Source organism: Mauremys mutica, chromosome 12 (genome assembly GCF_020497125.1).
Source record: "Mauremys mutica isolate MM-2020 ecotype Southern chromosome 12, ASM2049712v1, whole genome shotgun sequence".
Taxonomy (NCBI): domain Eukaryota; kingdom Metazoa; phylum Chordata; order Testudines; family Geoemydidae; genus Mauremys; species Mauremys mutica.
In genome coordinates this window covers 75,731,764-75,756,801 of record NC_059083.1, presented here as the reverse complement: position 1 = coordinate 75,756,801, position 25,038 = coordinate 75,731,764, and the positions used below count along the sequence as shown (strand labels likewise).

Genomic DNA, 25,038 nt, shown 5'->3' with positions numbered 1-25,038 from the left:
GCTGCTGCTCGGAGTTTGGGCAGGGGGAGGCCTGGCTGGTGCATGCTGGAGGGGGGACCCTGGGCACGCAGCGGCTCCAAGACGGGCTGGGAAGGCGGGGGCTCTAGCTTCTCCCGCCGGGCTCCGGGGAGGAGGCCAGCCCGTCCCCAGGGAGACGGGGCATTGTCCCCCCCCCCACCCCCGTGCCCGGGCTGCCGCTCCCCGCGCCGGGTGCATGGCAGGCGGGGGAAGCCGCAGCGGGCGGGCGGGGCTGGTGCGGGGCAGGCAGCGCCTCGCCTCGGTCCGTTGCTGCCCGCTGAGCCGGCGCGGGGGGCTATGAAGCACCATGGTGTGGTGTGACCGGGGGGTCCAGATGCTGCTGACCACGGTGGGAGCCTTCGCCGCCTTCAGCCTCATGGCCATCGCCATCGGCACCGACTACTGGCTCTACTCCAGCGCCCCCATCTGCAACGGGACCAACCTGAGCGTGGAGGAGCCGCAGAGCCCGAGCCAGCCCCGCCGGGCCAGGGGGGACCGCACGCACTCCGGGCTCTGGCGGATCTGCTGCCTGGAAGGTAGGGCCCGGGCTGGGGCAGCGGGGAAGGGACGCAAAGAGGCAGGAAAGTTACTTCCCGGCCCGGGCTGGGTCCCTCGCTGGGCTCTGCTGCCCCGGCCAGCCAGACCCTAGACCGGACTCTCCGCCTCGGTCCAGGAGGAGGAGGAGGAGGTGGTTGCCTTGGCAACCGGTCTCCCGGCGATTGCTATGGGAACCGGAGCTCGGCTGGGGATGGGGATGGGGATGCCTTGCCCTGTCCGAGCCCCGCTCTCTGCCCGCGCTCCTGGGCAAACGCACTGGCGGGTGCCGCGGGGAGACAGGCGCCAGGCTGGCGCGGTGGGACCTGCGCTTTCATCTGGGGGGGGCGAGGGGGGGGGTCGATCCTAGTTTCTCTCCGGACAGACCCTGCGGAGCATTACTGCAGCCCCTGCAGTGTGCGCTCAGCAAACGCCCAGAGACCGGGTCCCCGCCCGGCGGGGCTGCACCGTCTACACAACGGGATCCGAATCAGACTTACAAGACCCGCGCCCCAGTTACAAGCTAAACCCCACAAAGGGCTCCGGACGTCTCGTCCCCGCTCCGGCCAAAGCGGCTTCTCCGCCAACTCGGCTCGTTGTTTTAGTAACGGGGCGCGGAGCTGTTCCGGGTGGGGGGGGGGTTAGCGCCACAGACTGGGAAAGCCCCCCCGGAAGGAAGCAGCCCCTGGCAGCCAAGCGCCCTGCGCCCCTGGCAGTGGGGGAGGAAGCCGGCCGAGGGGGATCCAGGAGCTCAGGTGCTGGCAAGGGGAGCCGGGCTGCTGTGCCGCTGAAATCTCGACTCTGCCCGGTGCCTAGGCAGGTTGTGGGGAAGGGAAACTTTACCAACAACCAGACAGGACCAGCGATTATTCAGAGACGGGCAGTTATTACAGTGCCGATTTTGTTTTCTTAGTTGTGGCATCCTAGAAGCGCTTTTAATCTGTTGTGATCTTCTCCGCTCCGCTCCTGGTGTAAAAGGTTCCGTGGGAAGCTGGTTTTTCTCTGACGGGGCCGCTTTGCTACCTGATGAATAGTTACTTAGGCAATATGTTGCATATCCATCATAGTCTCAGAAGAAAAATGCTTTTCAGTCAAAACATGGAAGATTCACAGCCATTTGAAACCTGCCCTGCTTGTATTGGAAATACAGATGCTTTGTTTTGCAATTCCTTAAAGGAGCCCAACACGTGACCTGTTTTTTTTTAATTACTTCTAGAAAATATGGGTCTGAGCCTGAGCTATGCTGAGATTATTTTAGGTGGGGCTGAGCATCCTTAACGCCCCTTGAAAATCATTGGGCCAAATTTTGAGGTCCTGGCCAAGTTTGGTCTTCTGACCTCCAGGCTCTATGTTCATTGGAAAAGTAGGTTCCTCAGCATCCATCAAGAGTTGCTCAGGACAGTTTGCAGGATTGGGGCCGTCATCTGGGGTGAAATCCTGCCTTCGCTGGACTCAATGGGATTTTTGCCATTGATTTAAGTGGGGCCAAGATTTCACCTTGGTCTTTAAAGAATCTCATAATTAGATGCCTAATCCTGCTTCCCTTGAAACCATTGGAAGTTTTTTTACCTTGACTTCAATTGGACCTAGATCAGCTTCTTTGTACAAAATTAAAGCATCTAGTAACGTGTTGAGAGCTGGGCAAATATTGCAGATAAACATCCACTAATATTTGTCTACATTGTTCACACTGTGGTCCCCTTTTGCTTTGAAGATGTGAGTAATCAAATTTTACTTGCACAGGTATTTGCACCTGCAAAGTCACATATAGAAGAAATTGGGTTGTTGGAGTTTGAACATTCAGGGAAGCGAACAGATACCATGTGACTTATCTAACCAATCTCAGTGAAGCAACGCTGATTGACATGCAAATATTCATGAACATACCACAAAGTAAAAAAATCTGAGTTATTTGTCAAATTCAAAGAATGAATAAATCTGAGAAAATTGATATCTGCTCATGGATAGAAAGAGAGGCTACATTCATCAAATAAATAATTTATTGCAAATTATTCACTCTTCTGGAACACTCTCTTTGAAAATATATTGTACAGGTACATGAAAATATCAAAGTTTAAAATCACATCATGACACCTTGATTTCAGTAGTCTAGGTTTTTGATGTTTTAAAAAATAATAAAGGAATGTTTAAAAAGATATCCAAGTAAACATGAGTGACAATCTAAGCTAATCAGTTTGCATGCATGGTTCTTTTATTAAAGTCATAATATAATACTTAAAATTCTGATGAGGCCGACAGTGGGAAAACATTTTCAGGTTATGAATGTTTATGTTTAATTTAAGTAGTCTGGTTTGAAGACCCATTTTTAGAACTCTGGTTTTATGGGGGGGGTTGTTTGTTTAATAATCACTATAAAAAGCCACTTCATTTATTTTTCTGGGTTTAACACCACCTGACTCTTATCTCAGTGACAGATCTAAGACGTAAACATTCATAAGCTGAAAATTTGTTAAACAACCTCTTAAATGGATACTGGCATGAATAAAGTGTTAGATGTGAATGTATTTCAGGTCAGTTGAAATTGCCCATTAAAATATTTTTAACCTTTATCTGTGAAAATGTACACTCTTGATTTCAAACTGTTACATATCAAGACTCAGAAAATTCCAAATTTTCAAAGAAAAAATGTTGAGACACATAGGAAAAGATAGTGCCTTCTCTGAGCTGTAGGCGATCTTTAGTGTTTTCCTCTTTTCCATATTGTTTAACAAATCCGCAACCAGTAGATAAATACAATTTAGGGCTCTGGCAAATTCTCTTTTTTGGTTGAGATTCTGTTTGGGCTGAAATCATGTTGGCCAAATCAGTTCTATGGATTGCAGACACACTAAAATAACACTTATGCAAAATTAGTTGAGTTTCTGGTCAATTAATGCACACTTTTGGTCTTTTTATCATGTTTCTTTCAGGGGTGGAAGTTGGAGGTTCACTAGGTCTTAGATGGGTTTAGGGGTTCTCACAACAATCTTTTTGGTGGTCTCTGCAGCTCTGACAATTTAATACGTATATCAAATTTATCCATTCTTAAATAACAAACTGTTAAAAAAATTCCCCAGTGGTAATGTTCATATACTTATAGTAGAAATTGCAGCTTCATGCCTCTTTTACTGATCTTCGGGTAATGGTCTAGAACCTGCATAATCTGTAGAAGGCAGAGTGGCAGACCCGTAACAGTAGCTTATAACTGTGATCTCTTTTTTAATTATATGATTTGGTTACAGTCTAGGGGGACAGATCTTTAAGTGGTGTAACTTATCATAGCTCCATAATGGAACTGTGATGGTTTATGCCAATTGAGCATCTGCCCTGAGAGGTCAATCCTGCAAACACTACCAGGTGTAAAGCTTCCTACTGCGAATAGCCCCACTGAAACCAAGATAAGCCAAGTTAGAGAACCATACAGCTCCACATAATTTTTCTGTAGCTTCTACTAATATGGTATATGTCTAGTACCACCTGGTAGGATGTGTGTATTGAAACCTAACCTAGAAAAATTGTGGTATGTTTTAAAACCACCACCATATCCTTCCCTGAAATAGTCATACTGTAGTCAATAGAACTGTTCACAGTAGACGGCGCTATTGCCAGTGTTTACAGGACTGGGTCCTATGACAGTAAGATAGGAAACTGGGAAATTTATTTGTTGTTTGAAATTATTCAAAGAGTATTTTATTAAACATTTGAGTGTATGGATTACCCCTGAACTATTTGCTGTGACTGTTGCTTTGAATATTCACTGTTTTGTAATTTGCCGTTTGTGTTGTTTGATTGGTCACTTAATTCACATGGGTATTGTTTGTGCTCCTTGACTGGATGACTGACACATTTATAAACATGAGAAAAGCACGAGCGAATCACTTATGGCTCAAGCGTTTGCACAAATGCCTATTTGCACAATTGTCTGCAACACATCTGGCATGAATGAATGCACATTCACTTGGGTATTTGTGACATGTTCTGCTTCTGTGGACATCCTTGCAAACAAAAGAAAATGTGCTTGAACAATGTTTGAGGCAAGCACATAAAAGGAAGTTACTATCCAAGGTGAATACTATAAGAGCAAGTTCATGGTTCTTACTCAAACAAGTAAATCATGAACACGTTTCCATCTCAAAATGCTCTGTTCATATGAGCCTCTACTCATGCTGTGCAAATAGATAGCTCTATGTGGAAAACACAAAGATGAGGGAATGTATCATGCAGTACTTATGGGTGTGCAATAAACTATTTCTTGGGCACGGTACATATTCTGCAGGTACAGCTGAGGCTTAACCATTTAGCACCAAATGTTTTAAAACAAAACAAAACACACTTGAGCAGGGCTCTAAGAATCAGCCCAGATCTTCATTCTCTTCCAGTCCATGCATTCTTCTGATTCCCCCTTTTTTTTGCTTATGATTAAAACACATCACTTTCCCTTCATGATGTTAAAGAATTTGTGCTGCATGGATCAGTTTTAAACATGGTTCTTATGGATCCAGTATTATCCTTGTAGCACTTGTGCAGTAGGTATTTTCCAGATGCTGGGTGAATTATTTTTGACAGACTTTTAAAGCTAATTTTTCTATTTATGGCATTTTGCTTGCTAAATAGAGTTTCTGAGCTTGAAGTGGCTTGTTTGGAAACAGAGTTTAAATCTCTTCTAATTTCTGACCTCAGATCATCACACTGTGGGTCTTTAAAAACTGTGTTAGAGGAGCTGCTAGCAGAACTTATACTAAAGGATCGATCTGTTCTTTAAAAAAACGAGGGTATCTACATGCGCTTCCTTCATCATTTTCAATGGCAGATCTCAAAATACAGCATGGATTTAGCACAACATCCGTTTTTCCTATATTGCTGTAAGAAACATGTAGATTGGGAGTCAGTTTATTGCATATGTGACTTATTCGTTGATGGATTAATTTACCTTCTTCAGTCAGGTACATAGCCAATAAGGAGTATCAGGTTACACGGGATTTCTTTACATAGCTTTCAGGAAGTCAGAGATCCCAGTGCAAAACCAAGAACCCAACGACGTTCTGTGCATTAGTGACACACCCCGAAGGCCATAAACGAATGGAAGCATATCTGTAATCCAGATGTTAACGTTTTTTTCATCTGTGGAAGATGTAATGTGGATAATATTCATTTTACTTAATAGTTTCAGAATATCATATGTGGGAAGAGTCAAGGACACAACAAATTATACATAGTAGGTTGACTACAGATTGTGCTGGTGTGGTATATATAATGTATACGGTACATAATCATAGAGGTGTGTGTGTGATATAGCTATATGCAGGGTATTTTGTGATGGGAACAGTCTCTAACAGGAACTGAGAATGCAGGCAAATATGGAACTATATTTTTCTGGTCCTACATATGGCTCAGTGACATGGGTTACACAATTGAGAAAGACTGTTTATTTCTTATGTGATGCTGATCACACTTACTGTACTAATCTATGTTATATATGGTAAGGCAGTGGCTAGGAAAGCCACTCCGGATGGGTCAGTCAGAAAGGAGACATGACTGGCATAAGAAAGCTTAACTAGATGGACCCTCTCTGCTGTTATACAGAGTGAGCTGCATAGGTTAAACACTGACTTTGGGCTGTATCCTGCAAGATGCTGAGCACCATGAACCCACATAAAAAAGTTGGAGGGGGGGGAGTAGAAGTGAGTGTGTATCCATCCTAGAACCACAGCAAGCTTTACATCAATAGAGACAGCAAGAAATGGCCAGGGACTTCTTCTTCTCATCTCCTCCTCCCATCCCCTCAACCCAATGGCTGAACCTATGCCTTCAACTGCATTTGAGGTCAATTATTGCTATCTTTCATCACCCGAAAGTCTGCTAGGTGCTTGACAGGAGAGACGACTCATACATGGTCTGCATGCCAAAGAGCTGACCAGCTACTTTCATACATGAGACAACAAAAAGGCAAACAGAGCAGCAGGAGAAAGGATAGTCTCATGGTTAAGGCACTGGACTGGGAATCAGGTGATCTAGGTTCTACAATCCAGAGATTTGTTAATTTCCTATATAACCTTGGGAAAGTCATTTAATCTTTCTGTGCCTCAGTTCCCCATCTGTACATCAGGGATAATAATATTTTTTTTATCCCTAACTTTTGTCTGTTTAGATCACAAAGTCTTTAGGGTAGGGACAGTTTATTGCTGGTGGATTCTCTGCACCCTGAAGTCTTTAAACCATGATTTGAGGACTTCAATAGCTCAGACATAGTTTAGGGGTTTGATACAGGAGTGTGTGGGTGAGATTCTGTGGCCTGCATTGTGCAGGAGGTCAGACTAGACAATCGTAGTCACAGATTATGAAATTTAATGTGGATAAATGTAAAGTAATGCACATTGGAAAAAATAACCCCAACTATACATACAACATGATGGGGGCTAATTTAGCTACAACGAGTCAGGAAAAAGATCTTGGAGTTATCGTGGATAGTTCTCTGAAGATGTCCACGCAGTGTGCAGAGGCGGTCAAAAAAGCAAACAGGATGTTAGGAATCATTAAAAAGGGGATAGAGAATAAGACTGAGAATATATTATTGCCCTTATATAAATCCATGGTACGCCCACATCTCGAATACTGTGTACAGATGTGGTCTCCTCACCTCAAAAAAGATATTCTAGCACTAGAAAAGGTTCAGAAAAGAGCAACTAAAATGATTAGGGGTTTAGAGAAGGTCCCATATGAGGATTGGAAAAGAGAAGACTAAGGGGGGACATGATAGAGGTATATAAAATCATGAGTGATGTTGAGAAAGTGGATAAGGAAAAGTTATTTACTTATTCACATAATATAAGAACTAGGGGTCACCAAATGAAATTAATAGGCAGCAGGTTTAAAACAAATAAAAGGAAGTTCTTCTTCACGCAGCGCACAGTCAACTTGTGGAACTCCTTACCTGAGGAGGTTGTGAAGGCTAGGACTATAACAATGTTTAAAAGGGGACTGGATAAATTCATGGTGGCTAAGTCCATAAATGGCTATTAGCCAGGATGGGTAAGGAATGGTGTCCCTAGCCTCTGTTCGATGGAGATGGATGGCAGGAGAGAGATCACTTGATCGTTGCCTGTTAGGTCCACTCTCTCTGGGGCACCTGGCATTGGCCACTGTCGGTAGACAGATACTGGGCTAGATGGACCTTTGGTCTGACCCGGTATGGCCTTTCTTATGTTCTTATGTTCTTATGTTCTCTTCTGACCTTAAAGTCTATGATTCTATGATTCTATTACTCTGAACAGGTCTACACTATGGGGTTAAGTCAACCTAAGTTACGCAACTCCAGCTACGTGAATAACATAGCTGGAGTCAATGTACCTGAGGTTGACTTATTGCTGTCGACCGGAGAAACTCTTTTGTCGACTTACTTTATCCTTCTCGTTCCGGAGTTGACGGGAGAGCGATTGGCGGGCGATTTAGCTATCTACACCCACTAAATCAACCCCCAGTTGATCGACTGCTGCAGGGTTGATCCACCGGTAAGTGGAGTCATGCCCTCTGTGTTTGTACACCATCTAGTACAGTGGGTCCCCAATATGAGTTTAGACTTCTAGATGCTGCCATAACACAATAACAACAGGGAAGAGGTGGTGGGGAAAGATAGGCAATAAGATTATACAGTTACTCAGCAAAGATGTGTACACAGTATAGGTGAAATAAGTATTTTCTTTGCATAGTGTCCTATAAAATGGTAAATATTATATTAATATGCCTTGGTAGTAAAAGTTTCAGGTCAGTCTTCAGGGGTTCCCAAGCTGTGGTATGCATATCCTGGGGGCGGGGAGGCAAGAGAGGGTGCGTGAGACATCTCTCAGGGGCACACAGTAGAAATTGTGTCGTGGTGAATTTTATTTATTGGATTTTCATAATGGACTACTCAGACAAAACTTTAAAATTCTTTGGGAATGTGTTGTATAAAATGTGGTAGTTAATTTCCTTCAAGATGTACCAACGAGAACACAGCTACACAGAGACGCTGCCGTACAGAGCCCTCACCTCCAATCACCATACAGCTTGGGTTCAGTTGCCCAGCTTCTGTCCAGTCTAACTGAGGTCAGAATTTGGGGAGGAGGGAGGGTGTTCGCTTGTATACATCGCACTATAACTATCTGTACTGAAGAGTGAAATATGGACCGCTAAATGCACACCTGTCAGTATAGCCGAGAGACTGAAACATATTTATAAGTGCTGTACAGAAAAAAACATTATTTTATCACCCATCTGATCTGGTTACTTTGCTCCACTCCAGCAACACAAGGCAGCTGTAACCCAAGTTTAAACAGCCATTTCAATCATCGTAGCACAAAGCAGCTGGAGTGTTTCAGTGAATCTTGCCCAGGAACTTTTACATGTAAGCAATAGTTGAAGAACAGCACAGGCTCTGTAATAGTAAGTAAGTATATCTGCTCATAGGACCCCTAGCTGTTAAGTATTGAGCTCCCTCATCTTCCACTGACGTCAATGAACAACTGAAGCGCAATCAAAAAGAATTTCATTTCCAAATACAGTACTGTCTCTTCTCTATCTTTTCACTGGCTCACATTTTCTACCTTGTGCCAACGTGTCTGTCTTTTTATGCACATTTTGGTTTGTCAAAACATGATTGATTTAGTCCAGTCTCTTCATTTTCTAGGTCTCCCTGACCTGCATTTTCTTTATTTGTCCCAGTCATTTGTTCTCCACTCCCGAAATACATCTCTTTGTTTTACCTTGATAGAAGACACGTAGAGTTACAAAGGAGCGAATGGCTTCTGTCCATACGTTCTTTCATAATAGCCTTCCACACATTGGTAAGTAACTTTTGCCGGTCCTAGGTGGACCTTCAAAGTGATTTCCCGTCAAAGTGGATTTCTGGTTGTTTTGTTTTATTTATTTATTTATTTTGCCAGTTTTAATAGCCTTTGGATCAGATTCAAAGACGTTTTATCCACTTACCCTGCCAGTGAATCTGGCCCTCTGCCAGTGTGTGGTAATACAAGCACCATTGTTCAGCCCTGCCTTGTTACTTCTTCTTATTCATGTGTGATAACTTTTCCTCTGTAAAAAAGGTATCTTCAAAATTAACTTTCGGTGACTGCAATATTCTTTCATGACACAAACCAACAAAGACTGAACATTCTGCCCCAGGTAGAAATCCAAGGATCTGTAGTTTCTCTCTATTCTCAAGCCTCCTTGTTCTCTTCTCTGGCAACCGAAAAAGTTCTGATCACAAAGTTATTGAAGGTTGGTTTGATGCCTCACTTACACGCATCTATTTTCTCCACCTCTTTCGCTTCGTCTCCAGTGTGTTTATGCAGGGTTCTGTTTACTTTTAAATAATACTTCACATTCTTCAAAATAAATCAAAGTTACCATGTATCTAATTATATATCTAAAGGATCCAGTGGTAACATAAACATGATGTCATGACAGTTGGAGGTCAGGAAGCATATGACAAAGGAAGAGAGGAACTATTATGAAAAAATTACATTTTCTCGCAGGTTGTCAGTCTTGGTTTAAATTAATCCTGTTTATTATTGTTTTTTGGGTATTCTCCCATTTAATTGCTATCTTGGTTTGTGCCACTGGGTTATGCCATTTGAATGTTTCTCTTTTAGCTGATCCCATTAACTCAATAGTGCTGAATATTTCAAAGATATTCAGGAGAAGAAAATATTCTCTACTGAACGAAGCTCCATCCTCACTTCATATTCATTTTTTTCCAGTGTTAGATAATAATTCTTTTTAAACCATTGCCTGGTTTAATACAGGAGATTTCAGATCAGTTTTCATCTGTTCTTATTCCTTAAATAACTCATTTTAGTATTGAATATGGATGACTGAACATTTTCTCTTGTCCCAAATTGTGATGTTTAATGAGGTTTAGACTGTTTATTCTGCCTTATTTGTTTCCCAAAGGCACAGTTTATGTATGGTTGCTGTGAGGCATTAAACAGAAACCAGGACATGTCACAGTTATGACTTGAAACAGGATATTGCCTGGAGGAGCAATGCCTAACTGAAATCAAATCTAAAACATTTCAAATATACCTATTTTATAGCTCAGCAAATAATGTTGATTGCTATAATCAAAAAATTCTGGATAATTTTGTGTGAGAATTACCTTGCTTTTTGTCATCTCTCCTCCTCAAACATTCAGCTGTACATCCTCTAGTGAGATTGCAAGCTCTCTGGAGTTGGGCCAGCTCCTATTTGTAAAGTCCCTTTGTACACTTTTAGTGCTATGTAACTAATATCAATAACGTGTATAAAGGGTGGGTGTGTATATACGCATATCTGTAGGAATGTGTATATAATACGTTTCTGGTTGTCCGTATGGCCTGGGGAACACTGAAAACTTTTGGATAACTTGCATTTGGATAAACCGAAGTGCTATTTTGCTACTTCTGATCCAACATAGGGCTACATGGGGGACACACTGCGGATTTGGATAACTAGGATTTCTGGCTAAAGAGAATTTACAAAACTGGAATTATACTGTATATAACATGCATAAAATGTTTTTTAAAACATTATTAAGTTTGTGAAGTCAAGCAATCAAAAGTTAGAATATGCCAGAAGTAAGGTTGCCATATTGACACCCACATGGGTCATCAGCATGGTTGGAACCATTAGCACCACTGCAGAGACCTCTGTCACTTGAATAACTGATAGCAGTAGTAGGTTGCTATCCTCTATGTGAATCAGCACCTAGGACACTTTGCTGGTGGGTTTCATGGGTATTTGCTGACAACAGACGAATGGTGAGACGCAGGGACCTATTCCAGGCTGTGGAGGGGAGTGTGCACTAGTGAGCACTGACTCTTCTGCCCATTCTCCCCAAGCGTGACCCCCCCTTCTGCCCAGTGCTAGTGCTGTCTCTTCCCCATTCCCGGCTCCTCATCCTAGTCCCATTCTCCTCACCTAGCCAGTCCCATTGTTCACTCCTCATGCTGCTGATCCCCATCCTTTTTTCCTTAACCTAGTCTCATGCCCCTCTACTCCCCATCCCAGTCTGAGTCTCCACTTGCTACCACTCCCAGTCTTCTTGCCCATTCATTCCCTCTCCCACCCACTTCACCCCTGGCTTCTTGTCCCCTGTTTGCCCAGCCACCCTTTGGGGATAGCACGTGCACAGTCCAGCCACTACGTGGCGCTGTCAGGAAATAGAGCGTGCTCAGTTGCTCTCCGGAGATGTAGTAGAGGCCTGAGCATGCTAACTGTGCACAGAATCTTTGGAGATTTTAGCTAAAATCTAAGTCTCTACTGAACATGTGAAAGCCGAGGGTTTTTTTATTTTTAATAAGCTGGACACATTTTGCAGGATTTTCACAGGAACAGCAAAAAGGCACATCCCTGATCCAAAAGTCACTCCCTTGCCAAATTTCAAGTCCCTTTTTCAAAGCATGGGGCCAATGGAGCTTGTAAAAGAAAAGGTCATCATCAGGTATTTAACATTGCAAAACAATGTATTTTTCCCTAGCCTCAGTCTCAAAAATGGCTGAACCATTTTGGATGACATTTTCCAAATAAAATTCAGCCCAAAGAAGACACCCAATATGAAAAATTTCAGCCCAAATGGTTAAAATTTGACAAGGTTATAAGCAACTGAAAAGAGGGTTTTGCAATGGGAAGTATTAGGCAACCATAATAATAAGGAATATTACCACACACACAGCATATGAAATTCATAATATAAAGAATATTAACTCAGTAGTCTAAGTAACAGATTGGGAGTGGCTTCTTGCTACCTCCGCTTCAAATCTTGGCCTGTGAGACTCAGCTGTTCACCCTTCTGTAGTCCAGTGGACCCATAATTGTAGGAGCACTAATCTTACAAATGTATATGAATCATTTTCCCCAAAAGAAAAAAATGACATAACTAAAGTGATGTCAATGAAGAACAAGGAGACACTCCTTCACATTCTGATGATGGCTTATGTGCATTAGAAATCATTTTGCACGCTTTGAAGCAAGAAGAAAGTGATGCAATGCACCATACTTCAACTTACGCACTATACGGACCATAATTTTGAGATGTTCCATTTTATGAGGTTCTCAGTTTTATGAACTCCTCAGTCTGCAGTGAGTTTGTAAAATAGGGGTTCTACTGGATCTAATCTGAGCATAGATTGAGTGCTCAGGTATTTACAGTAACAGGGACTATGAGAGAAGGGAGTAAAATTTTCAAAGTATCTAAGTGACTTAGGAACCTATTTTCAAAAGTGACTTTTAATTGAACACCAATGGGACTTAAGCACACAAGTGACTTAGGAGCCTTTGGAAATGTTACCTGAGCCCTTAAAATCTAAGGCTTTATCTGTTCCATATGTGAATTAAAGATCCTGTGGCACGTTTCATTAGTGTGTTTGCCCTGTCACTAGACAGAATTTCCCCTCTGTTGTGCTAGGCACTGTACCCCTTGCTGGTGTGCTGTACTGCTTTTTCAGTGGTAGCAGATGCATATTGTTTGCAAAGTGCTTTAGCATCCTGTAAGCTGAAAGGCGCTATGTAAAATATGGACCGTGCACTAGTAATAACAAAGACTGCATTATGAGTACATTTTCTAATGATAATCACTCAGAAGATTCGGTTGGAACCTACTACCTCATATATTTTTATTAATGGGAAGTCTAATTTATATTTTGATATCAATTTTGATATCAAACAATTTAAAAAGCAGCTGCCCTTGTTGATCTATCCAATATGATTGAAAGAGATTTGCTCTGAAAATCTGCTTTCTACAACTCTTTCCCTTATTTTGATTTGAGACCTTGTCCTGATTTTTCAAAACTGACTTTGTAGCTAGCTGTAGCCAATTTCCAGTGACTCTTTCCTGTACAATCTAAAGAGTGAAATCCTGGCTGGAAACAGAGTCTTTGGGCACAGCAGAACCCTGTAGAGAAGGAAATAGAGGCCAGAAATCCTCCACCTGGATTCCAGATCCTCTCTAAGGCCCCGATTCTGCAAAAAGTCAGATGCTTAGCTTTGCAGGATCAATAGGACTGCTCACATGCATAAAATTGAGCAGATGTGTAAGTCTCTTCAGGATGAGGGCCCAAATCTGTAGAGCAACTATGCTACAGATGAAGATACAGAGGGGCATTCTGGGGCAGGACCGACAGGAATAACCTGCACTGGGAGGGATGTGGAAGTGGCTGCAGATGGCTAAAATATGGCCACATGCTTATATTGCTTTTATAGCACTAATGTGCACCTGTTTTGGTGGCCAGATAGCACAGAATTTGGCCCTAAATGTGCGTTTAAGCCCTATATTAAAAGAGGCATTAGAATCAACATGTCATTAGGCATGTGACTGGAAGACATAGTGTAGGCTAATGAACATGATCACAATACTAAATTAATAATTGACTTTTTTTACACATATGCATGCTTAAACCTGGATGCGAACTAAGCGACACTTGTGCCATCACCAGTTTATCATTAAAATGCAGTGCTTGAATGAAAATGTAAGCTTCAATTAGCCAGCATGCTCCTTCCCACTTCCCCTTCCGGCTTCGCGTCCCACTGAAAAGCAACGATAACAAGCTCACATTTATCATCGGAGTTTTTCCTGGAGCTGTGCACTGAAACATGCTCACATCTGAGCCCTTTCAGTGAAGACATTTTTTCGCTTCAGCAGTTTGGCATGCCGCACAAAGGCGCTCTGATTTTTAGTGACGTTCACCTCCTCTTACATAAAAATGTTTTCTGTTGCACTCGCTGGGCATATTCTTTGGTGTTAGTTAAAGGCCAGGTGCATGGGTTAATGGAAAGTTGAATGGGAAGTTAAACATTTTTATCATAGTACAGTGGGTTACGTTTGTTGCCCCTCCCTGTCGTCCACTGATAACTGGGTTTTTCTGAAAGCATCAGCATCGTAGACATTAAAGCTAGAAAACACATGTGATCTAGCTCATAATCCTGGCTGTGCAGGAATAGTCCAGCCAGTGTGTCGATTGTGAAGGCCATAGATTGCCCACGAGATGGAGCTTCCACCATCTTTTTTGAAGAGACTCTTCCACAGTTTAATCTCACCATTACAAAGATTTTTTTTTTTAATATGGCCAAAATTTTCCTTATCTTAATTTCACCCCATTATTCCTAGTTAGGTCCCTTTGGATTCCTACTAAATAGCTCTTTGTTGCGTATACTTTGCACTTAGCCAGGATGTGAATATTTTTAGTTCTTATAAATTGGTCGGTCCTCCTCCCCTTTCATTGTTTTAGTTGCTCTTCGCTGGGTTCGATTCCTGGTTCTGCCGCTGGCCCGCGGCTGACCTGGGCAAGCTACTTCACCGCTCTTTCCCCTCTGCGAGGTGGCGGTAATGTAAAGTGCTTTGAGCTCTAGGGATGAAAATTAGGTATTTTATTCTTCTTCGCTGAATTCCCTGTAATTTGTTGAGATCTTCATGCCCAGGAATGAATTCAGTATTTTCGGAGTAGCCCTGTCAGAGCCATAAGAGAGGCAGCATGGTCTAGTGCTAGACTGGGCCCCAGGAGCTCTGGTTCAATTCCATGCTCCGCCACAGACATCCTGTGTGACCTTGGGCAAGTCATTTAAGCCCAGAGCCTCAAAGGTGTTTAGGCACTTAGCCCCCCCCCCCATTAAAATCAATGGGCGCTAGGCACCTAAATGCCCTTCGAGGACCTGAGCCCTTGTGCCTCAGTTTCTCATCTGTAAAATGGGGATAATAGCCTTTCCCTACCTCACAGGGGTGGTGTGAGGATAAATACATTAAAGATTGGGAGGCGCGTGCATACCTTTATGGCCACTATTACTGCAGTATCTCAGATCGTTAGGGTTCTATGATGCTTACAATTAGAGCTGGGCTCAACGTATAGAAGTAGAATCTAGGATTCAAACACTCCAAAGTCCAGGAGTGATTAGACCCAGGGTTGCGTTTGGCCATAGTTAAGATTGGCTCTCTTTGCAAAATTCAAATATGAGTCCTGAGTGTGACAGACTGACAAGATCCTGAACAAACCTGATTCAATTGAGTTAAACCTTACTGAAGCAGTGTTAATACCTTTGGGGGTACATCGTAATAAAAATGCAATTGTATATGCTTATTGTGGCAGTATAGGTACCGTCTCTAGTAGGGAGGGGGATCTAATGTACTTCCTCCATTAGCAGCCCTTTTAAGCTACCCTCCCCCCCCCCCCGCCCCCCGGAGAGGTTCGCATATACTCGTTCAGACTGGATTCTCCCAGGACCAACAAAGAAAGGAGTTTGGGATAAATAGCCTGATTATAGGCTGACCCAGCACATGGATAGGACCCCCGGCCCATGGCGGGCTACAATCCTTAGGGGAGGGTTGGGAGGACTGGGCCTACTGCGTCCCCATAAGACTGGGTGCTTGTTCCGAGCTGAAGCTGTGATGCCTTGGACTGTGTCTACACTACAGCCTATGTTGCTCAGGGGTGTGTGGACAGCGCTATGTCTGCAGGAGAGCTCCCCTTGCCAACGTAGCTTCTGCTGTTCGTGGAGGCGATTTAATTATGCCGGCAGTCGGCATAGAGCATCTTCACCAAACGTGCTGCGGCAGCACAGCTCCGCCACTGCAGCGCTGTACATGTAGCCATGGCCTTGGTAACCAGAAGGAATGCCCCTTGGGTGGGGGTTTGAAGGCCTGGTCCTGCCAGAGCCCATGTTAGGCTTGGGGTGGACTCTGGTAAGGTGTGTAGGTTCTTCCGTAGTTTTTAATATGTTTTCTCTGCAATGCTTTTTCACCTGATGAGTAAAGCGTTGCGTAGTACTTATGACTGTAGCATTTACACCTGTTAACCATCTCTGAAGAGACAGCCAGCCGGTGTCCTTGGCAACCTGTCTGTGCTGGGAAATGCACAGTGAAGAAGGGAGGGAACTGTGCAGTCTGGAAACACCTCGGTCAGAAGGGAAAAGGGCACGTGTCTCCACCCAAGACAGGCAATGGCTGGGGAGCTGGAAGCCTGAGGGTTGGGTGCCCATTGCTGGGCCACCAAGGGGAAATACAGGTTCAGTGGACCTGAACTGTGACACTGATTTTGTGCTTTTGATCCAGGATTTTGGATCAGGCCCACCTCTACTTACAGGTTTTTTTCATTGTTTAACTTCAGCTGGATATTGTAAAGGGCTGGTATCTAGTCCTCTATTCTTGCTTTGTATCAAAGACAAACTTATTTAGAAAGATAAATGACAAGATATTATTTAGCGACTCAAAATTTAATGTCGAAAGGTCTGTACATTAGAACTATTGTGTCAGTCATCTGGTACAGTCCAAAGTCTAGCCATCAAGTTGATGTAATCATGCTAGCTCCATTTGTAAGCGGTTTCTATTTCTTGCCAGTTCTTGATAAAACCAGAAATAACGGGTCGCTTGTTTGCAACGTGTTTATGTAGCCTTTTAATCCAGAGCAATACACAAGATAATGTTCTGATTTGTTTCCCAACAATCTGTGTGAATGCCATGGGGAGAGAGGGTGTGCCAGCAATATTGGATATGACTCTACACTCCCCTTCTTCCTGCGCCGCAGTTTAACTCTTTGCTGAAGCACAGGCCAGAGTTCAGTCTTTTCAGGCCATTTCCAACAGCATTACATAGTTAAACCCCAGGGCTGTTGTATGTAAAACCCTGGTAAATGAATGGGAATCGTCCCCCGTCAGTTTCAGAGCGTGAGCACCGTACACTTTCCTAGTAAAACAAAATGCACACAAAACACGTTGTAAGTAGTATAAAATATTATAAGTAGTATTTGGAATACTAGGAATAACTTTTAAACAAAAGCTATTAAACAGTAAATCCACTGGTGTAAATGTATACAGACCTTCCCCCTTTTGTTTTGGTTAGAGACAGTCAGATGCAAGGTTTCATCAAAACATTTTCTATACTTTAGCCTCCAACACCAAAACACATTCCCCTCTGATATTCTCTCAGGGGTGATATCTCCATCTTTATAGTGTGATCATTGTCTGTAGTGTGTGTCACCTGGACCCTTCAGAGCTTGAGAAATCGCAGCATCTCTGCCAACAAACAAACACTGGGGATGTTCCCAGCTACCAGCAGTCCAGCCCTTGGGTTAATAGCTGACCGGTCCTCTCAGTTGCTGGTGAAACATATGTCCATAGCCTGTATCTAAAGTGGTACAGGGATTGGGATCAGCATATACAATATCTATACCCTGGATCTCTATAAGGCTGCCACTCTGTAGGGCTCAACCTTTTCCCCATAAGCCCAGCTAAGTCGGGCAATAATTCACCTCACCAAGTGCTGCTCCACTCTGTCTTTAACTGAAAGAATCCCAGTGTCGAGCAGTTAGCTCAGGCTCTCAAACTTTTGTGCTGGTGACCCCTTTCGCATAGCAAGCCTCTGAGTGCGACCCCCCCTTATAAATTAAAAACACTTTTTATATATTTTACACCATTATAAATGCTGGAGGCAAAGCGGGGTGTGGGATGGAGGTTGACAGCTTGTGACCCCCCCATGTAATAACTTTGCGACCCCTGAGGGGTCCCGCCCCCCAGTTTGAGAACCCCTGAGTTAGCTGATAGCCATATGTAAGTTTCCCATGCTCTGTAGCCTCTGAGGGTTTGTCTACACTGCAACGGAAACCTGTGGCTGGCCTAGGGTGACCAGACAGCAAATGTGAAAAATCGGGACGGGGTGGGGGTGGGGGGGCAATAGGAGCCAATATAAGAAAAAGACCCAAAAATCGGGACTGTCCCTATAAAATCGGGACATCTGCTCACCCGAGGCTGGCATGTGCCTGCTGAGTCGGGCTCATGGGGCTGGGCTAAGGGGCTGTTTAACTGCAATGTAGATGTTCAGGCTCAGGCTGGAGCCTAGGCAAGGTAGGAGGGTCCCAGAACTGGGGCTGCAGCCAATGTCGCCATGGCAGTTAAACATCCCCTTAGTCCACATCAATGGGAGTTAGGTACTTAGGCCCGCAGTGTGCAGAGGCGGTCAAAAAAGCAAACAGGATGTTAGGAATCATTAAAAAGGGGATAGAGAATAAGACTGAGAATATATTATTGCCCTTATATAAATCCATGGTACGCCCACATCTCGAATACTGTGTACAGATGTGGTCTCCTCACCTCAAAAAAGATATTCTAGCACTAGAAAAGGTTCAGAAAAGAGCAACTAAAATGATTAGGGGTTTAGAGAGGGTCCCATATGAGGAAAGATTAAAGAGGCTAGGACTCTTCAGTTTGGAAAAGAGAAGACTAAGGGGGGACATGATAGAGGTATATAAAATCATGAGTGATGTTGAGAAAGTGGATAAGGAAAAGTTATTTACTTATTCCCATAATACAAGAACTAGGGGTCACCAAATGAAATTAATAGGCAGCAGGTTTAAAACAAATAAAAGGAAGTTCTTCTTCACGCAGCGCACAGTCAACTTGTGGAACTCCTTACCTGAGGAGGTTGTGAAGGCTAGGACTATAACAATGTTTAAAAGGGGACTGGATAAATTCATGGTGGCTAAGTCCATAAATGGCTATTAGCCAGGATGGGTAAGAATGGTGTCCCTAGCCTCTGTTCGTCAGAGGATGGAGATGGATGGCAGGAGAGAGATCACTTGATCGTTGCCTTTTAGGTTCACTCCCTCAGGGGCACCTGGCATTGGCCACTGTCGGTAGACAGATACTGGGCTAGATGGACCTTTGGTCTGACCCGGTACGGCCTTTCTTATGTTCTTATGTTCTTATGCACTTTTGACACTACCACTAAGTACCTATCCCCAGTTTTAGGCCCCTGAATCCATTTTAAAAAATGCCCCTATGTGACTTGCCCAACATCACACAAGCTGTGGCAGAATCAAGGAACCAAATCAACATCTCCTTAGTCCCCATTCAGTGCTGTGACCACAAGGCCATCCTTCCTTCTATTGTACTTTTATAAGTGTTTACTAGCAAAGGATCTTACCATACTTTGCAGATGTGTCTGTACTTAAGCCTTCCAATAGCCTTGGGAGGGAGGCACAGCAAGGATAAGTATCTTTAAGTAATTCCTACAGGCAGCTCTCTGGTAATGTAGAGCAGAGGTAGATTGCTTGTCAAACTGGAAGATTTGAACTCAAAATAGTCGTGCTGCCAGGTTTGGGCCAGTTAGTGATGAATGGTGTGGCTGAGAGCCTTGGGGGGACTTTCTTTTAAGTGGTAAAACTGCAGAGCCGCTGGTTTTCATTCTTGTTATTCACATGAGATATGATGACCTTCCTGACAGCGGCAGGGCTCTCTCTCGATTGTATTCATTAGCGATCTAGGGAGAAACTTACACTTTGCTTAAAAGGACCAAACGATCTGTGGTTTAACTCCATTGACTCTAGTAGAATTACACCAAGAACAGATTTGGACCAATGGCTTTTTCATACAAATGCTCAGCAGCTGGGCTAAAAAACACATTTCAAAGGCAGATTAAAGAAGTTTGAATGGTGGAATAGTCTTTTGCTTTCCATTCACATGCATCATTTTAGCTACAGTTTGGAATGCTGCTCTGGTAAAGTGTTACAGCGGAATGCCTTTAAATATTTATACAGCATCAATGTGTAGCCACGCTCGCATGATTTTAATGATATGTTTTTTAACAAATTAACTACCAAGTAGCCTTTTTCTATATTGGTTGATCTTATGTACTCTATTTATGCTACCCCGGTGGGTGTTGGGGGGGTTGTGCTGTGGAACAATGACGATGTCAAAGCGAGGCCCAGGGGCATTGTGGAAATCTAATTCTTGGAACACCAGTCTTGTTGCCATGGAGGAAATGTTCTCAATAGTGTGTACTGTGCTTCTTTACAGGCCAAAGGGATTAAAGGCCCCGTTCTGTTGATAAGCCATGTCAGTTCACCAGGGGTGTTAGAACTGAAGCTGTTCATTTAGATAATTGTGGTTCACATTATCAGGGGGGAGAAATGCTGAAATACAAGCAGAGCAAAGAGGTGACATCACAAAAGTAATGTGTAATCGACAGCAAGAAGTCTGACTTCTGAAGTTTTCTCTTTGAAATCACAGTTACATTAGGAACTGTGTGTATTATATGGGATCTTGCATTTCATCTTCTCTGCCCATTCCTCACTTATTATTTTCGATGCAGACTACAGTTTACACTAATCACACAGGGCCAAAGCCTGAGGGCTTTACTGTTTGCTCAGTCTTTACTCCAGCATTGATTCAGGAGTTTGCCTAAGTCTGGAATGAGTAAAGCTGCTGGCTCACGCTTGTTCAATGGGAGCATTGCTTGAGTAAGGATGGCATTTTGGCCCATTTGTAATCACATTGGGATGTAGCTAACTTTCTGATGCTGTGGTTTCTGAGATGGCTGCCCAGGGTGTGCTTTGATTCTGACTTCCACTGAACAACAAAGCGCTTATGAGATGACTATTGGAGACTGACTAGTGCAGAGACTGGAGCTGTGTCTCATTTCTCTTACGAGACATGAAAGATAGTAAAGAAGAAACAGTCCCCATAGTCCAGTGCTATAAAGAACTGGCAAGTTTGGTAAGGGGGTTATCCCCATTGCCAAGACGGGTCTTCAGGAAGGTCCGGCATGGCCAGATCATTTTGTAAAGGCCCAGGTGTGCTTCTCCTGCTCTGTACGGTACTGTAAAGTGAAGGCCTGTTAGTGAGGAGGTTGTCCTTGTGCTAATAGGTTGAATCCAACCCTTTTCCATATGCTTTTGCCTCCCACCTCCCTGCTAACATCTCTGGGGCCTGCTTCAGAACTCCTTCTGCAAGCAACATCCCCACTGAAGTCGATGAGGGTTTTGCATATGGGAGAAGTAGGGCAATAAGTGAAGCACTTACTGAAATATGCTACTGAGTTGAGTTGAGTTCAGTGTGTTCAAGAGAAGGAGAAACTCAGGCTGGTTCCCTCCCTAAGATGGAGTTTATCTTCCTCTCTAAATATTCCTATACCATCCTTATTAGGAATGTCTTTTTTTCTCTCCTTGGTTCATAAGGTGCTTTGGAAAGGCGCACATTTTGCCCTGGGAATGCACCAAATGATCCATTTTAAAAAAATTACTTTCAACTGCCCTTTCTATTGGTTACTCTGTTCTACCACTGGTTTAGTTAGCTGATTTTTTTTTAAACATACTACTCAGTAGACATTGTTTGCGCCAAACAAAAGCCATCTGGGCTTGGCATCACTAACATTTCTCACAGCAAAAGGAAGCACAGAGTGAAAAATTGTCAACTGAAATAAAGAGAAGCATTCTCCCCCCTGAGAGAGGATACGGGGAGGGAAAGGTACAGCTTAGCTTTACTCGTTTTGCTTTCATTGGGGCTTTTCTTATATTGTGAAAGTGATTTTTAGTCAATGCTTGTGGGCAGGAAATATTGTTAATTTGCTTTCCTAGAGACAGGCACTCAATACGTATCTGAAGTGTATACTTGGCGTATGTTTCTTTTCACGTGCTGTCATCAGTTCCTTTAGTTCGGCAGATGCTCCATTTAGCAGTTTAAATGGAGCCTTGTTTACTAGAAACTATTTTCAAAAATAACTTTTGGAAACAAACATTTTCAGTCTCTCATAGGTAGGGTGACCAGATGTCCTGATTTTATAGGGACAGTCCCGATTTTTGGGTCTTTTTCTTATATAGGCTCCTATTACCCCCACCCCCATCCCGATTTTTCACATTTGCTGTCTGGTCACCCTACTCATAGGGCTGTTTAGAGCAGCTCCTTGTTGCAACTCTCCTGTGTGGCATTTGAAGAGCTGGATGCAGTGAGCAAAGCTCAGGTTTTCTCCCACACCTCTAAAGCCAGTCATTTAAATGCCCTCTGGCAAATTCAGTCCTGGTGTAACTACACTGAAGTAACTGGAGCTGCACCCAAGGTAAATTTACTGTACCATAGTGATGTGCTAGGACTTCTGTTTCCCTATTATAATAGGGCAGTATATACAGACTCAAGGACCAATGGCCTTTCCATTATAAATTCCTATTCCCAGAAGAGAGCGGCCTCAATTTAGAAGTTTAGATTCAAATTCCTATTGCCTGAAATCCTTAGTTTGAGCACCTCAGAATTGGTTCAACCCATTATGGAGCAATGGCCCATCTTTGATACTTGGATCCAGGTCCTAACTTCACCAAAGTGCAGGGAGGTCGCAGACCTGGGAGTGAATCTCTGATTTTCATGGTTCGTAAATGCTATAGGCTTGAAAAATGCCTCTAATGAAAAAGGAAACCATACTAGAACTATGTTAGCAACAAACATGTTTATAGTTAATACTGTTTTGCTCCCATTCAGATAGGGCCTGTTTTTAACTAAGATTGTATAATGAATTTTAGCATAAAATCTAAGGCATCAGTCCCTCTCATCAACATGGAAAAAGCCACAACTGTTGATGCACTGAGATGCTGCCATCTCCTAGAAACTGTTGATCTGCATCTTTCATGTTTGTGATCCATCGCCTCAGAAATGGTTCTGATTGACTCCCAGTGACCAGATTTAGAAGATCTACGTCTGTCCTGTGTAATACAGAGAACACGATGGGTTTGTCATGATCAGCTCTTGTACACTTTGCCTTTTATTCATTTTCTTTTCCTTGCTTTAAATATTACACAAATGTCCAGGAAACCAGACATCCATTTGATATTAGAGCGTTGAACCGAGCCCACAAAAGCATGGAAATGCAGGATTAAAAATCCCTTTGCTTCACTGTGCTTTGGAATATCCGTATCCTATTCCTACATTATTGCCTCTGGGCCACATTCTCATCTCAATTACCTCCATTTAATCCAGATTTCAGTAGAGTCGTTTTGGATCCACACTTGTCGAACTGACCCTATAATCTGCAAACTCCCAAATTTGCTGTGGCTCCTCCTCAGTGGATCACTTATTTACATAAAGTTACTGACTTGTGCATTTGCAGGATCGGAGACTATATATGTACTGTAATTCACACTTCAGCTCCTGACACATTGGTTCATCACACTTTCTTGGAAGTCAGTGGCAAAATTATAATTGGAAATAGGGTCAATGGGTGCAAGATCAGGCTACTATGTCAAACCCTTAGTCCTACTGCACATGAATCTTTGAATAGATGTACTGGTCATGTACTTTGGTATAAGCACAATACAAATGGTTTCTGACCTCTGGGTTTCACCATATATAAATGTTGCTCTTTAAATGAACTTTTCAAATGCAACAACTTAAGAGTTAAAGGGGCCAATTGTGTTCTCAAAGAGACATAATTCACAAGCCCATAGTAACTTGAGAGACTCAGGGCTATATTCTGATCTGTTACCCTGGTGTAAATCCAGAGTAACTGCTTTGAAGTCCGTGGAGTTACTTTGAATTACACCCAGCATAACTGAGAGCAGGCAAGATTTCCTTATATAAACAGATAAAAACTAACCCTGACTTGTCAGGAACATGAAATTAAACTAATTTAAAACCCAAGCGGTGGCAGTGGAATAAATTCATACATTTATCATTTCAGAAGTTCTCATCACTCCTGTCCTTTGTTCCACGAAATATAAAATATGAGATTTAAAAAAAAAATTATTTTGACTCCTCTAAGAATAGAACACAATTTACACAAACAAGACAATACAGTTGAAAAAGCATTTCCTTTAACACATTTGCTCACAATGTATCTTACTTAAGCATGCTAGTCAGACGGACTTTTAGATTTCCAAAGCCACAGCTCATGTTGGCAAATAAATTAATTCTACATCTAGGAATTGCTTTCAAAATCTCTCAAGGAAGGACATTTTCTGTTTGAGCCTTGGTTTAAGAAATTCTATGCATTTCAATATCTGGTGCAAAATTTACTCTGGTCCAATTTAAGGGCCAGATCCTGCGAACACTTACTTATGCAAGTATTTCCATTAACTGTAGAAGTGGGGCTATTTCTGTGAATAAAGGGTTCACAGGATCAGGGCCTGATTTTGCATTAGCAGATGTAAATGAACTTATTCAAATCCAAGTTTGGTATTAAATACAGCAAACCTTATCTATTTTGAGGCTTTCAAAACTAACTTCAAGCAGAATTTTAATACACATGCAATATTTCTAGACTTTATGGACTGACTCAGAAATAGCAATATGAGTCAGACTCATAACATATTTACATAAGACTAGACTCTGACTTGGCCTGCATGCCCATGCAAGCGAATAAGGACTCGTCTTACACTCCTGCTCCAGCAGGCATGTATGCACACTTACTCCCCTCCCCTGGAGAAAGTGGGCAGGGAATGGGCTGTGCTACAGATCCACACATCCCACTCACCGGCCAAGTATAGCTGAGCCAGAGCAAGGAATGCCATAATTTGCTGCTGGTATAGGCCAGCAGTAATTTACTATCCCCTGGGAGCAAGGGAAGACTTGTGATTGAAAGGTGTGTCTGAGTCACAATGCCTCTAGAGCCTTCTCCTGGAATGGAGCACTTTAGACACCACGTCTTCTTCAGGACTGTGCCTCAAGTTACAGTCTAGCCCATTACATTATATGCAGGCTCCTCAGTCACTCTGTGGGAACATGTACATTACG

At 43.0% G+C, this 25,038-nt stretch overlaps 1 protein-coding gene across 1 annotated transcript in view; it reads left to right on the top strand.

Moving 5' to 3' along the window:
- Positions 1 to 298: 298 nt before the first annotated feature.
- Positions 299 to 25,038, top strand: part of CACNG4 (calcium voltage-gated channel auxiliary subunit gamma 4) — a 57,045-nt gene continuing 32,305 nt past the window's right edge. The window contains exon 1 of the mRNA XM_044981839.1: positions 299 to 554. Within this exon, the coding sequence (XP_044837774.1) occupies positions 326 to 554 (229 nt within the window). The 5' untranslated portion in view covers positions 299 to 325. The remainder of the gene's footprint in view (positions 555 to 25,038) is intronic.